At 39.9% G+C, this 15,156-nt stretch overlaps 1 protein-coding gene across 2 annotated transcripts in view; it reads left to right on the top strand.

The window, feature by feature from the left end:
- APP (amyloid beta precursor protein) overlaps window positions 1–15,156 on the top strand; it is a 225,569-nt gene that overhangs the window by 124,803 nt on the left and 85,610 nt on the right. Inside the window, exon 7 of one of the 2 annotated variants that reach the window (XM_086764178.1) lies at window positions 11,184–11,351. The exons of the other annotated variant lie outside the window; for it this stretch is intronic. Coding sequence (XP_086620304.1) covers window positions 11,184–11,351 — 168 coding nt within the window. The remainder of the gene's footprint in view (window positions 1–11,183; window positions 11,352–15,156) is intronic. 2 annotated transcript variants of the gene reach the window in all.

Here is a 15,156-nt window from a genome sequence, read left to right as displayed (position 1 = left end):
CACGTTGAGTCCCCTCCCCTTTCCCTTTCCCATTACAAATATTTTTTGGAGATGTCTGTCTATGAAGTGTGATTGGTTGTGTGTGATGTGGATCGAAGCAGAAGGGTTCATTTTATTTTAAAGTAACATGAAATAAAATTTGACTGCCATATGTAGCAAATAACACAGTAAAAGTATTTGTGTGGGTTATCATGTGCACGTGTTGCAGAAGGGTAGGGAGTGCCAATTCAAAGCAGGAGGTAGCACTAACTGTTTGCATCTTATATTAACAGCAGTGATCAGTAATTTTATGTGATTTCTGTTAGATACCTGTTTCTAATATTTCTCCATGAACTAGTAATTCAGTAAAATCAGGTGAATTTAGAAATAACTATGCAGAAAAGTGAACCTAACTAATGAGTAGTGCTGGGGAGAGGGAGGAGGAAATAGGAATGCATTGCCCAAAAAAGAAAACAGAGTGAGAGAGAATTCTTAATTTCTTAAGTTTGTTTTTCATGATATTTTGTAGTTATTAACATAACTGCATTTTAAACTTTGACTTTTACCCTGGTCCATGGACAACATAGCAACCTAGTATTTTTAAATGCCACATTTCTCCTATGATACGTATTTGAATGAATTATCCTTACATTTCTGTTTTAATAAGTACAATTCAATATGATGTAAGTCTTGGTAAGATAGATGACAGTTGTTCTGTAATGCTTACATCTTTACCAGTAAGTGCTGGAGATGATGGCAGAAAATGAGATTAAAGGCTACAATTGAAAAGAAACATGCTGGGACGTGCAGGAGGCAGAGGAAAAATGGTAGTGGTTGGGGCAGTCATGAAACAAGGCAAAAAAACATCTGGCCTGGCTCCTTTCTTCTCCCCTTGCTTTCCCACCCCCTGCCTCTGGGGGTGCTTGGGACTGAAGTGCCAGTGGAGTCCCCCATTTTGCATGTAGCAGCATCCTCTTCTCTTGAACTGTGTTGCCTATGTTTGGCAGAGCAAGTGTGGAGCCAGAGGGCTGCTGGCTACAACTCATTGCACGTGCTAGGGATAGTAGGGTACCCAAGGGATGCTTTGGAAAAAGCTGAGTTACTTAATTTATGTTTTTCTGTTTGGTCTGTGTGCAGATAAGCTCGCTAATCAAAAGCACTAATGCTTCGCTGAAATCACTTGCAAATGTTCCTTTGTAAGGCTGGCAACACAGTCTTGTGCATTTCTGTCTTATATAACTGCGTTGAGTGTTTTGCACAGTTATTGGAGAGCCATTTCAATGAGGAGGGGGCGGGAGGTGGTTATGTTTAAATCTTTAAACCAGTTAAATATATTTCCATATGTGAGCTTTCACCACCCGGGGATAAAACGCCCTGTTCTCGCTGGTAAATTAACATTGAGAGAGGGGGGAAAAAAAAGTAGTACACTTGACTTTAATGGGATTTTGGATGAGTGGAAATGAGGACAAATTAGGTAGAATGCATTTCTTTTCTGAGGTTGACATTTCAAAGAGGTTAAGATGTTTAGCCTTCAGGAAAGTAGTATGCAATAATATGAATGTAAAGTACAAAAGAGACAAGGTGAACTATTGAAGCCACCTTTTAAAAATCTTTTAGAAATCTATACACTTGCTAGCTAATAATGAAATGTTATTGTCCTGTTTTTCCCAAGTCTAAAATTTCCCTGCCCTGGGGTGACTGTGAGTGAAATATGTGTTGTTGCAAGTGAGGTGAGGGCAATCTGTTTACCAGTGCAATTTTCAGCACAGTTCTGCCGCAGCCTTTGGGCTTTTTGACCTCTAGCTGTCGTGGGGCACAGAGGATGCCCGGGCTATCCGGGAGTGTTTGTAACTGGTGTGTGACAGAGTTGCACTTTACAAAATGCTTCCTGTAAGTGAGGTGTCCAAGTGTAAGTAAGAAGTGTCCAAATAACTTGGTGTTGGCCCTTGCTTTTGCTTCCCTTGCTGCACTTGAGAGAATGCTTCCTACAGGGCCTCTGTCCTCCTGATGCAGCCAGCAGAAGTAGGAATTTCTGTGCTGGGCATCTGCTGTTGTCTTGCTGTTGCAAACAGAAGAGTTTGTTGCTGTCAGTGCAAATGAAAGAGGCAGGGGCACCTTGTAGACAACATATGTATTAAGTGGTCCATCCTATGGAGACACCTTGAAAGCCTTTCCAGATGGAGTTAAGTGTCAGACCTTTGTTCTCATGGACGTGAGCTCTGCTCAGGCTACCTTTCCCAAGCCTTAGTCAGTGCAGTTCATAAAACATATCCTAGGATGTCTTCACAGACACTTTACAGCCAGTTTTATCATGTATGCTTTATGAAATTGTAACTAATATTATGTCATTAGCATTAAAGAGCACAGAGAGTGGGTTTGTCCAATTTGAGGAGTTGCTTTTCATATGTGAAATCAACAAAGAGCAACTGTCCTAATACCATAAATCAGGATCTAATTGTGGGCTGGTACTGAGCTCTTTCTCCCCCAAATCAATGGAGTGATTGCTGTCAGCCATAAATAATTGAAAAGCATAAATCTAATGCTATACTTCAAAGATACTTGAGCTATTGTAGAATAAATTTGTCAGGCAATTTTATTTCTATGCATATTTTAATGAATCATGATCAAAATAGCAATAGCAGAACTACTTGCAAAATTATTTCCGGTGAAAAGGACGTTAGTGTTGCCTAGAGAATGGCAGAGGTCGTTGGCAGGAGGGCAGTCTTTTAATTCTGTTTTTGCAGCAACCATATTTTTATAAGCTGTAGTGTTTATTCAAAAATGTGAATCAGTTTTTCCTAGCACGACACTTGCCAGTATTCACTTTCCTGCCTTTTGTGAAGGACCGTCTCTACTCTCAGTTCATAGAGAGTACAGCAGCAACCCCAGTTTAAACTTTCAGATATGCTCTTACTGGAATCTGGATGTTAAATCGAACTGATTGTGGGTCTGAAGTTGCAGGGATCCAAAGAGTGAAATTAATGTCAGGTAAATATTTTTCACCTTTGGTCACTGGGAGATATTATCACTGAATTTGTGCTGAAAAAAGTGTGACTCGTTTTTGAAGCCCTGCAGGAAAATGGTGGTTCTTGACTTTTGTCTCTATATGGAGCAAAGGAGGTGACTCTCTGCTGGTTAGGATTTGAGCAGTTTGATTTCTACTGCTATTGTCACAGCATCTCAGGCATTGCAGAGCTGCTCCTGAGGCATCCAGGCTCCAGGTGATCCTTCCAGCGCGTGACTGAAGCGAGCAGGAGTGCTGCTCCCCCATCATGCGCAATTGTTTGTGATTTCATTTCTGCTCTCCTTCAGCACAGTAGGTGACAAGAAAAATCGGTCTCTCTTGGTGTACAACAAAGAATAAGCAATTTCAGCTTAGTGCTTCCTGTCAACATAGGAGTCAATCAGGTCTCATTTAAAGGAGAGTAAGCGGGGTCAGCGCAGCAGCCTGGCAGAAAGCACTTGGCAGCTTCTTCACGTACCTGTCAGCAGGTGCAGAGGGTTCAGCAGCATAAGCTTGACCTGCCTCATCTAGCATATAATGTTGCCCTTTAACAATTGGTTTTACTTTCTCTAGTTCAACTGGATTTCTTTAAACAGTTAGGAAAGAATTTAAGCAGTGCTGCTTGATGTGACATTTTAACTGTGTTTACAATCTGGAGTTGCAATAAAGAGACCATATGTATGCTGATTTCCTAGCAAGAGAAAAATAGCCTGATGTTTGTATGGTAGCTCTTAGCTTTATTGATCTAGCAAGGGTTTTTTTTTTTTGTGAGGATTTTTATGTGTAAAAGACTTTAAATCCATTCAGTGACAGCTATAGTCTATTCTAAGGCAAGGGAGGTTAACCTCAATTGCTAGACTTATCAGCTGTAAATTTGGGGATAGTGTTAGTAGTGTATCCTAGATTGATTTGGCTTTTTTTTTTTTCACCCTCCATAGTTTTACCTCACTTACTTTGAAAGATTATCCTTCTTTTAAAGTAGTTGTTCTTTATTCTCCTTCATTTCTTTCAAGACTATGCGGTATGCTTTAGTTGGAAAGTGATAATGTGTGATTGTATTCCATATTAAGAAAACATTGATAGGTTGCTATATGAATAGTACACATTATGATAACTCTACTGGCTTTTGTTACGAGATCTTCATTAAGAATGGTAATCTACTCTAACATATGAACAAGAGCTGATAAAATTAACCTAATGGATTTGTGTTAAAATCATAGAATCATAGAATCATAGAATAGTTAGAGTTGGAAGGGACCTTCAACGGTCATCTAGTCCAACCCCCCTGCAAGAAGCAGGGACATCCCTGACTAGATCCGGTTGCTCAGAGCCCCATCCAGCCTGGCCTTGAATGATTCCAGGGATGGGGCATCCACCACCTCTCTGGGCAACCTGTTCCAGTGCTCTACAACTCTCATTGTAAAAAATTTTTTTCTCATATCTAATCTAAACCTACCTCCTTCTAATTTAAACCCATTACCCCTTGTTCTATCACAACAGGCCCTACTGAACAGCTTCTCCCCATCTTTCCTGTAGGCCCCCTTGAGGTATTGGAAGACCGCTATCAGGTCTCCCCGGAGCCTCCTCTTCTCCAGGCTGAACAGCCCCAACTCTCTCAGCCTGTCCTCATAAGAGAGGTGCTCCAGCCCTCTGATCATCTTTGTGGCCCTCCTCTGGACCCTTTCCAACTGGTCCATGTCTTTCTTGTGTTGGGGACTCCAGAACTGGACGCAGTACTCCAGGTGGGGTCTCACCAGGGCAGAGTAGAGGGGGAGAATCACCTCCCTCGACCTGCTGGCCACGCTCCTCTTGATGCAGCCCAGGATGCGGTTGGCCTTCTGGGCTGCAAGGGCGCATTGCCCACTCATGTTGAACCTCTCGTCTACCAACACTCCCAGGTCTTTCTCCTCAGGGCTGCTCTCGATCCATTCTCCACCCAGCCTGTATTTGTGCTTGGGATTGCCACGACCCAGATGCAGGACCTTGCACTTGGCCTGGTTGAACTTCATGAGGTTGGCACAGGCCCACCTCTCCAGCCTGTCAAGGTCCCTCTGGATGGCATCTCTCCCTTCCAGCGAGTCGACGGCACCACACAGCTTGGTGTCATCGGCGAACTTGCTGAGGGTGCACTCTATCCCACTGTCCATGTCGCCGACAAAGATGTTGAACAGGGCCGGGCCCAACACGGACCCCTGAGGGACGCCACTGGTGACCGGTCTCCACTTGGACATTGAGCCGTTGACCACCACTCTCTGAGTGCGGCCATCCAGCCAACTCCTTATCCAATAAATAACTGATAGCTTTTAATTAGACATAATAATATAAAGGACAGCTGTTCCACCGTAATCTAATACTTCAAGATATGTTGCAATTGGAAGAAATCTTTTTATGATCTAGGAATCTTGTTGATGGAAAAGCAATATATTATTACTATTTTGGGTCAAGGACAAATGTATTGAAATACTAAACACAATAATAGTGTTCTTTTACATAAGGTTGGAAGGTGGAGAGTGGTTTTATTTGAAATATATCCTGCCGGAAGAGATCACCCAGGAATCTGTTTCCCAAGAGAAAATGTCGTTTTAGTGTATTGAAACAATAATTAGTTGAATATTTTATTTTGCTGTGTAAAAAGACTGGAATTAACTTTTGGGCTAATCCTCATATTCACTATCTTGCCGTGTTAGCATGATCATGGTATTATGTGGAAGTGATACCTTTTCTAAAATACACAGAAATTCATGAAACTTTACTCATCTACATTTAAAATCAAGCTGGATTTTTTGTTCGGTTTCTGGCCGTCAGCGGTAACTGTATGACACCTTGGTTCAAAATGTCATTGTGTTGTGTGCAAGTAAATAGAAAAATGTATTTTCACATATTTATTCCACTTCAGAATTGTAAGGCTTTGTATTCTAGCCTGTATACAATTGAATTTCCTTTTTTGTATTCCAAATATCCCCCTCCAGTATCTTAAGAATAAACATTAGAGAGAAAAATTCAATCTTAATTGCACAGGATGGAAATTAAAATTTTACGGTATTTAACAGTTTTAGAAGAGCTGTTCTTCATTATTGCATTTAGAAGTCATCATTTTGCTTTTTTTCTTTTAACTTTCTCTGTAGAAAGTATTTTAGCAATTGTGTAGATTGTGCACCAAGTTTATTCCTAGAGAATGTGCCAGCTTCACAGCTGTCTTCTAATTCCAAAAACTTCTTCTGAAATTAGCTTTTTTCTTTGAATACTCAAACTAAAATTTGGCTGCCTCTTCTAACCAGATATTCAGAATGAGGAAGTTTTGTTTCAATGAAATTATCTTTAAATATTCCCTTTTGATTAATTCATTGAGCAAAGCAGTATCATGCCTTTTTGGAACATGGACAGTATAACTAAAAGAAAAACAGAGCACATATATTTTTGTCTAATTCTTCTCCGCTATTAAAAAATAGAGACTAATATAGATACATGTGTATTAATATCCTCAAACTGTAGCTCTCAGTTCCTGAAGACATGGAAGCCAAAATTGCTCTGGTTGTAATATTATGTTTTATATACTAGCACATCATAAGGTAGAGCACATACCTCATTTTATGTATTTCAGAGGTTTATTCCTTTGGCGTCTCTTGCATTAATTGATTACTCTGTTCTTTAGTGAAATATGAATGATAAAATATACCATTGTGATCTCATATACTTAAACAGTGAAGTGTTTTAGGTCCTGGTTTAAGATTTTTTTTTTGGATCTCACGTGATTATGATGCACAGTTTGAACTGACAGCAACATAGGCAGAGCAAACACATGCCAGTGCTAGTGAGTTGGTTCATACCACCGGTATGATTTACTTGTTTGTACTTGACAATATCAACTTCAGACCTGAAGGGCTGGCAGTATGGAAAGAGTCAAGTTTTCCATTACTGTGACTAGTTTAAAGAACTTGTAATGCGTACAAGCCAGCGTGATGGTATCTTTCTACTGTAGCAGCAAGGTAGACAGGTTTTTCAGAGATATAAACTGAACGTAGAACCCAGCCTCCAAGACCGGTCAGAGTTGGTAGTTTAACTCCTCTTGTTTTTCCTGTTTTCTTAAATCTCTTCAAATTTTATTTCTGGTTTAAGATTTGGGACTGACTGTGCCAATATTTAAATTAGGTTAGTTCTCATGGTCATGTAAATTCAAATCTTGAAGAAACATAAGTAACCTTGACGTTTACAGTTCTAGAAGTATGTAAATGTAGCTTTAATTTCTTTTTCCATCATTAGAAGTTTAAATTTTGTTTCAGATTCCTCAATTTAAAATGTTGATGTTCACAGAGTAAGTGTCAGTCCCAGATGGAAAAAAAAGCACAGAGTTCAGATTTTGAAATTAAGGAATTGTAATTTAACTTTGATTTAAAATAGTTTTTTTTACCATTTATATGGTAATAAATTTTAAAATGGTATTCAGAACCATATTTTATATTTCCCTCTGTAAAAACTGGTCATCGGAAGTATGTAAAATATTTGCATGTAAGTTCTAATTAGCTCTACTTACAGCATTTTGGTAAATGACTGTTTACGGAAGTACTTTTATATAAAGCCACTATACATCAATGTCCTCACACCTGAAGACTGTGTATTTCCTAGGGTGCTGAAGCCTGTGCTTTTAAAAGACAAAACAGCACAGTCAGTGCTGATGTTTAGTGTGACTGATTCATTTTCAGTATATCACTTTAACTATTAATTTAAAAGCAAATCAGAAAGGGTGGGTTTGTTTGTTTTTTTTTTTTTTGCATCAAGAGACTGGAATAAGTATGAGAAGCTTGGAATGAGGAAAGTTGAATTATACGTCCCTGATTATCTCAAAAATAATGTGCCGTATGTGTTTCAGAGAAGGGGAAGGTGATCTTTGGTTTAGGGCATAGAGAAGATGAGAGGAATTTTACTGTTGAAGAAGGATGGTTTGAAAACTCTTAAGTACCTGAAAACAGAATTTAGACCATTTATGAACATGGGTTGTTGCAAAGGCTTGGCCTCTTTAATTTTATGCAGTTTCATGGAGCCAAAGGAAAAAAAATGCATCTTTGGAAGGGGGAGAGTGAGCAAGTTCCTTAAACAAAGCACAACTGGTGACTGTTGCTGTACTAGATACAAATTATTTGTGGTATCAAGTAAAATTGAATTACACAGTGGCAAAAAGTAACTCATATTTTAATCAGTTTTCAGCAACAAGATTAATATATGTAGCAAGGACAGCTTTTAATTTTTTGATGAATCATTTAGCAGTGTATGCTGCCTGCTTGCTGCTAATATCTGTGAAAATACCGTAGCTCGTCCATCATAGGCATTGATTGCTATGCTCAGTAGTAGCAGAAGGGGAAATGGTATTTGGATTAATAGCCCAAGAAAATTTGTTGAATTTCCCATCTCTGCACTTCATTTCCATTTGTTCTCAGATGAGGTGGTACAGCTGAGAATCAAATGCAATGGCTTTTTTCTGTAAGGGCAAGTGATGGGGATGTGAGGAGCAGCTGGCTTACCAACAGGAGCGATGGGACCGTTTTCCAGGCATTGAAACTGGTTTAAAAATGTACCTTTGCCCCAAAGCAGGAGTGAAGGAATGGTACTCCGAGCCCTCCACAGAGAACAGGCAGTGGTGGATGGTGGTGGTGACACTGGGAAAGGGATGGCAGCAGCAAGAAGTGTCCTAAACTGGACCAGCAACACAGTCCTCTAAAACAGAGCAATCGTGAAACAGTAACCTAGAGCTTTTTTCCCACTCTTGTTTAATCTTCATTTAGGTCATAAACTGTTTGCACAGTAGGCTATTTCTCCCTGTGATGAAATCTTTCAGGTCTTGGCAACAGCAGTACTGTTGGCTGTGCAGACTGGAGGGAAGGATGTCCCTGCACTGTCACCACCAACCTGATGGGAGATGACAGGCCAGGCAGGAGGCAGGTCCCTGGCCACAACACTGAGCAGCAGTGCTTCCCACTTGCTGCTCTTAATGTATTACCCTGTAGTTTCCTGAATCTTCATGTGTATAAATGACTAGTTTCCAAAGAGCCAATTCCTTATTATCACTGGCATCAGTTATTTGACGGGCAATTAGCTTTGATTTTGCACATGCAAAAAATATCCCTGCTGCTATTTCTGAGAAAGAGATACTTACAGCAAATTTCAGATTAAATCTGTGAATCGTTCCCATCCTGATAACACTTATCAGTGCAAAATTAATAAATCAGACTTTATAGCTGAACTAGTATTTTGAGGGAAACATAGAAGGCGCTTACTGTGTGGGTAGAAGTCAACCCATAGTCAACATTAAGAAGCACTGAGTTGTTGAGACCTTTGTATTTCTTGAAATGACGTTTCCTGTCAGCAAAAATTCTCTTGATTATACCTGTCTCTTTAATGTCAAGAGTCACTTTTCATTTTTAATTGACGTGTGGCAGCTCTTCCAAGGCTGTGCAAAGTTAGCTTTGTGTGAAGATTTGACTGTATAATTGGATGGCGGGACTGGATTTGATTTTAAAATAAATCAGAAGAAACAGTTGTATACTGAATGTGTTCTATAATTAATCATATGGTAGTATACCATTAATGGTAATTAATGTGTTGTACAATTAAATGTACTTATTTTGTTTTCTCTTAAAGTAAAAAACTAGTATTCTTTCACCCCCTGCTATTCTTTTCCCCCAAATTGCCTGGTACAGAATTGTGACATGCGAATTGTAGCACATATTTGGTGGCTGCATACACTCGGATCTGTTTCTCTTAGACCAAATGTATGGTCCCTAAAATTGATTCTTGATGTTATTTATAGATATGTTATGTGAATATGTTAAACACATGTAAAATTATGCATTTAGAGGAAATGTAGGTATACGCTGACTACCAATGGCAATTGGACATAAAATCATAAAATCTGTTTGTAAATAGCAGTGCTCCTGGGGAGAGTGAAGTGATGGACAGACTCTGAAAAGTGGGATCCTTTGTAGCCAACATCTGAGAGGTGATGAGCCTGTGGGGGATTTTCAGTGCTCATGCACTGATATTTTTTCATACCTTGCAACTGTTAGGGATCTGCCTTCCACAAAATTCAAATATATGCAGATAATTTAGAAGTCTGTAGTTGAACATAGCAGTTTGTCTGCCGATGCAGTGCGTGGGATGAAAGCAAATGAGGGACGTATTGGTGCTTAACATTATGTAGATTTGAAATTACTTATGCAGCACGTTGAAAGATAAAACTGGTTTTGTCTGTTTGGAACATTATTGGTAAAGGGCTATACGTTTACATGTGTAATTGGCTGAATTCCAAATTGCAGGCAGAATTTGCTTTCTCTTCTTTTAATTTGTATGGTTTGGTTCTTCCCTCAGGTTTTCATGTGTTGCAGGATGTAGGCAGAGACTGTGGCAGCTCACAGGGAACACAAACACAAACCATTTTGGTTTTTTTCCTGTATATATTAACTGAGGATGACATTTCCTCCCATGGATGGGTTAAAGCTATGGCAGTAATTTTATATATGTGAGCCCTTAGACTATGAATTAAAAATCCCATGCCAGGTCGCTTGCAAAAGGGAGTTTCTTCGGCAGTGACTATATATAAATACGTTTCTGAAGATAATTTATTTTTATCTATAACTCTATAATATAATAAATATTTTGGTTTTACTTTTTCTTTTGTATAAGCTAGGAAACCACTTCAGTTTGGGCAGGGAGAGGGTGTATAGCTTAAAAAAAAAAAAACCAAGAAAAAAATGTGTCTCCTCCTGCTTTCAGATGTTCACCTTCCAGATAGGTACCAAGTGGGCTGCTTGAGCTGGGGTCTGCCTGGGGCTCCTGGCAGACCCTGTGGACAGCCAGTGGTTATACCCCTCTGGCCTGGAAGCAGATGAAACTTCACACTTGTACCGTTGCCACCATGCTGGAGCTTGTTTCCGGGCAACACCTCTCTGTGTGTGGGTAAAGTAGCTGAAAACATTAGAGTGCAAGCTGGCTAAGGAGACTTAGTGACATGAGTCTGAGTCAGTTCAAAATTTACCTTTGTTGTCTCCAGGGTGGTTTACTGGGGAAGGATTTCCCATTCCCTGAAACATCTCCTTAGTGCATCTCCTTCCTTGCTCATGTGCATGGACATTGAGAGGCACCTAATTAAGAAACTGAGACAATACCATTTACATGCTAAATGTGGTTCCTCTGGGTCTCCCGTGACTAGAGGTGTGCTCTGAGCAAGCCGAGACTGGTCCCTGCCGCGCGATGATCTCCCGCTGGTACTTTGACATGGCCGAAGGAAAGTGCGCGCCCTTCTTTTACGGCGGCTGCGGCGGGAACCGGAACAACTTTGACTCGGAGGAGTACTGCATGGCAGTCTGTGGCAGTGTCAGTAAGTGCCCTTCCATGCCTCCCTCGCTCCCGCACAGCGGGAGCGCGCCTGGGCTCACACTAACCCCTGACCGCGGTCTGTCCGATGCCTCTGCTCACCGCTAGCTAGATCCTCTTCAGCCTCTCGCTAACCCGGCATGGTTGTGGGTGACTTCTTGGTGCTGTAGGTGGGGGTCTGCAAGTAGGTAGCTGACAGCCTAACACTTCCTTAGACAAGACCTTCGCACTCACCTTCTCTTAATTTTCTGTCAAAGTGTACTGATGTTTTCTGTGTCTCTGTGTGTGCACGTACAATGCATGTGCAGGAAAAAAAAAAAAAACTTAAGGGAAGCCTAAGGTAAGTTTAAAAGTAGCTCATAGTTTGTATGTGTTTTTTCATGTATTATTTCTGACCTTTTTTAATCAAAGCAATATAAACTATTGTATAATACTTGAATATTTGTTTCCAGACTCAGAAGAACTGATTGTTTTTGTTCGTTTGTTTTAGTTTGATTTAATAGTTTGTGTTTGCAATGTAAAGGAGAGAAACTACATTTGATTTTTAGGTTTCCCTGAGGTCCGTGATGCATATGGATGTGAATCACCTCCCACTTTCTGTGTTTAATGCAATGTTTATTTTAATGATCATTTTCCATTAAGAGTGTTCACACTGTGATTTTGATTTGAGAAGGATGGCCTTCTCCATCACAGGGTATTGAATCAGGCGCTGGATTTATCAGCTGTGTTATGGTTCAGGAGCCTCTGGGACACTCCCCTCCCATCTGCCTTGCCTGCGCTTACTCTTAGGAGAGTATTGGCTGCCATTTACATCTGCAACATTGAAGACTGAGTGTGTATCTCACTGTCCTGCTTGCTTACAGGGCATAGAGGAGCAAAACAGAAGCAGCACGTTAGTGCTGCTTTTAGTAGAATATTTTTAAAACTACACTTTGGAATGTTTGCAAGAAGTAGAAGACTTAAAAATGCACGCAAAGAAAGACATCAAGGTGTGCTATGTGTGTCATGGAGCAGAGGAGATGACCTGTGTTTTATTGGAGGAGGAGAAAGAGCAGTTGTGGAGGCAAGATTGCTGCTCTGGTGCTCTAGCTGCATTTCATCGCAGCGTCTTTTAGAGGTGTTCGTGGCAAAGCTCCATGGAGGGACGTGGAGAAAGACTACCCACAAGGCCAGTGAGGCGGACACATGCATTTTATTTTTATGGTCAGTGGAAGAGTTTCTAAAAGCTGCATAAGCTGGTTCCTGTTGGAAAATGTCATCCAGTCACATACCTGGTAGGCATTAAGAATTATTACTGCCTTTATCAGCATTACTAAAAAATCTAGAATCTTTCTAGATGGACAACAGCATAAATGAGGTCTTGTAGTAGATCTTGACTCTTGCAAGATTGCAGTTTTGTTAAAGATCTGATTCTTATGGATTTGTTTTGGCTCCTGCCCTTCAAGATGAGCTGTATGGATGCATTTCTCTGTCCAAGTTCTGCAGTGGGACTGTGCAGACTCAAATATCTCCTAACATTATGCATCTTGAATACAGAGCTGTAGTTACCCAGCCACGCTTCAAATGTGAGAATTTCATTTCTGGCTTTCATAGTGCTACAAAATTACTACAGAGGGAAGGGTGTTGCTGACTGAAAGAGCAGTCACATCACAGAACAGACTTAATGAGAATTATTCTTACAAAACAAAACTCAGAGGAATGAGACTCTGATTTGTCGCATTGATAATGCAGTGGTGTTACCTTTTGTATACGGGTTGTAGGTGAAATTATAGTGAACTTTTCGGAGAAAATCTTCTGCTACGAGGGATGGCCTCGGCCATGGTCTAAAAAAAAAATATTATAGATTGAATCAAAGTTGGAAATTAGATTGTCTTCCTTCTTCAAACTTACCTCTTCGTGGCAAAAGTTGTTCAGTCTGTGCTTATGCTGTTTGGGATGATAAATGATCTTCTCTTCTAAGACTGGCGTTTCTTATGCAGCATGTGAAATCAGAAACAACTTCTATATTTGCTATATAGCATATCCACGAAGATATTCAGATGAGCCTCTCTGTCTTATGGAAGGTGGTGTTTTGGGTTTTTTCTTAGGTTCAGTTCAATAAAACAATGCCAAGAGTGTTACAGTTTGTGCTCTTTTCCTAGGTATCTTGGTTTACTTTGGGATTCCCAAGTTTGAGTCATTTCGCCTTTAAGGAAAATTGAGTTAGGTTGAGTACTTGAACTGCATAACTGAATTTGCAGAACTGGCAGTGAGGAAAAATAGAGTGGGTCTTTGTTGTAAAGTAGATCTCACAGAGGACTTTCTCCTAATTTTCTTCAGCAGTTTCTCAAGCAACATTAGAGTCTATGGGTACACTTTCCAAGCTACTTTAGGTTTTTTTTTTTCTGTATTTTCATATTCTTATCAAAGTGTTCCATACTGTAATATATACACTTCTTATTTCTGTTCCTAAAATACTTTATTGTCCTCTGATTTTGTCTGCTATTTCAGTATTGCCATACTGCTTCTCCTTATTCTTCATAATTTTGCTGAATAGAAATGGTAATGAAAATTATTAGAAGTACTGAATACCATATGTTTCAGCACCTAAGTGAGATTTTTGTCTTTGGAACTGATCCAGTGTTGCTGAAAGAGATTTTTTTATGTGATTATAGTGAACTTCAGATCAGGCAATGCCACCTCAACTCCAGTCCCACGAAAGGAAAAAAAAAAATCAATGGAGAAGAGTTCCCATCTAGGCCATCCATCTTATGTCCTGCGTGGGTTTGTTCCCCCACCCCGTGACCCTTAACTTAATCTTTCCATTTGATCTTTGTCTGTCTGTGTCTCCTCCCCAACCCCACCCCCACTCATACTTATTTATTTGTTCCATTCTATTGTTTATTCCTTTTCTCTCTGGTGGTCCCATTTTTGTCGCTCCCTTGCATCCTGTGGGAATCCAGTGAGCCTCGCTTAGGCAGGACACAAGATGGACACTAGATGCACGTCTTTCCGTTGTCTAGCTGTAGTCTGTTTTGCAGGATAAACTAGTTTGATTTTACAGAAAGGAATATGAAGCAGTGGGTAGTGATGTGATTTGTTATGAATAGTGGGCAAAGGATGAAAGGGTGGGATGTGAGTTAATTTTTCTCATAACACATTGAAATTGGACTGAAGCAAAACCTGAGGGTGTTCTATTGTCGCAAATACTCATGCTAGAAATACGGAAAGTATGAGTACTGGATACTAATATCCTGAACGCATTATCTACAGGAAAAAAAAAAATGTTTTATTCTACTTCCTTACTGAGATCTCTTCACCTTGATCTGAAAAGATGAGTCTGTCCTGTCATGCAAAGCCTTACATTCTCCGCTGTCAACAAATTTGACTGATGCTCTGAGGTCTGACAAAAATTATTTGTCTGTTGAGTAGGAGCTACTGCTGTCAAATTTTTTCATTCATCACTCAGTTGCACAGGAGTTGATATGTAATTGTCCTAGAAGTAGAAGGCTTTAAGGATCTTGTTACCAGTTCCTTCAGCCTGCCAGACCACATGCTCTCTCTCTCTCTCTGTTGATTTTTAATAAGGATGTTCAATACTGTGTACAGTTTCTGTTCAGTGTAAGGACTCAAACTTTGTTACTGGCCATAGTGGCTCTTTTTAAGTCATTAGGATCTACCAGGCCGTTAATTTAGATTTAATAGTCTCAGAATGGGTAAGTATTGACAAGACTAAGCAGAAGATTATAAATTGCTATTATTGAAGGAATGATTTCTGTCTTACTGTCATACTAAAAAGTAATCTATTGTGTGAATTCTTTCACTTGTCT

This window comes from Chlamydotis macqueenii, chromosome 1 (genome assembly GCF_036417535.1).
Source record: "Chlamydotis macqueenii isolate bChlMac1 chromosome 1, bChlMac1.mat, whole genome shotgun sequence".
NCBI classification, from domain to species: domain Eukaryota; kingdom Metazoa; phylum Chordata; class Aves; order Otidiformes; family Otididae; genus Chlamydotis; species Chlamydotis macqueenii.
Note: the sequence above shows the minus strand (reverse complement) of the source record. Positions and strands in the feature narration are given on the sequence as shown.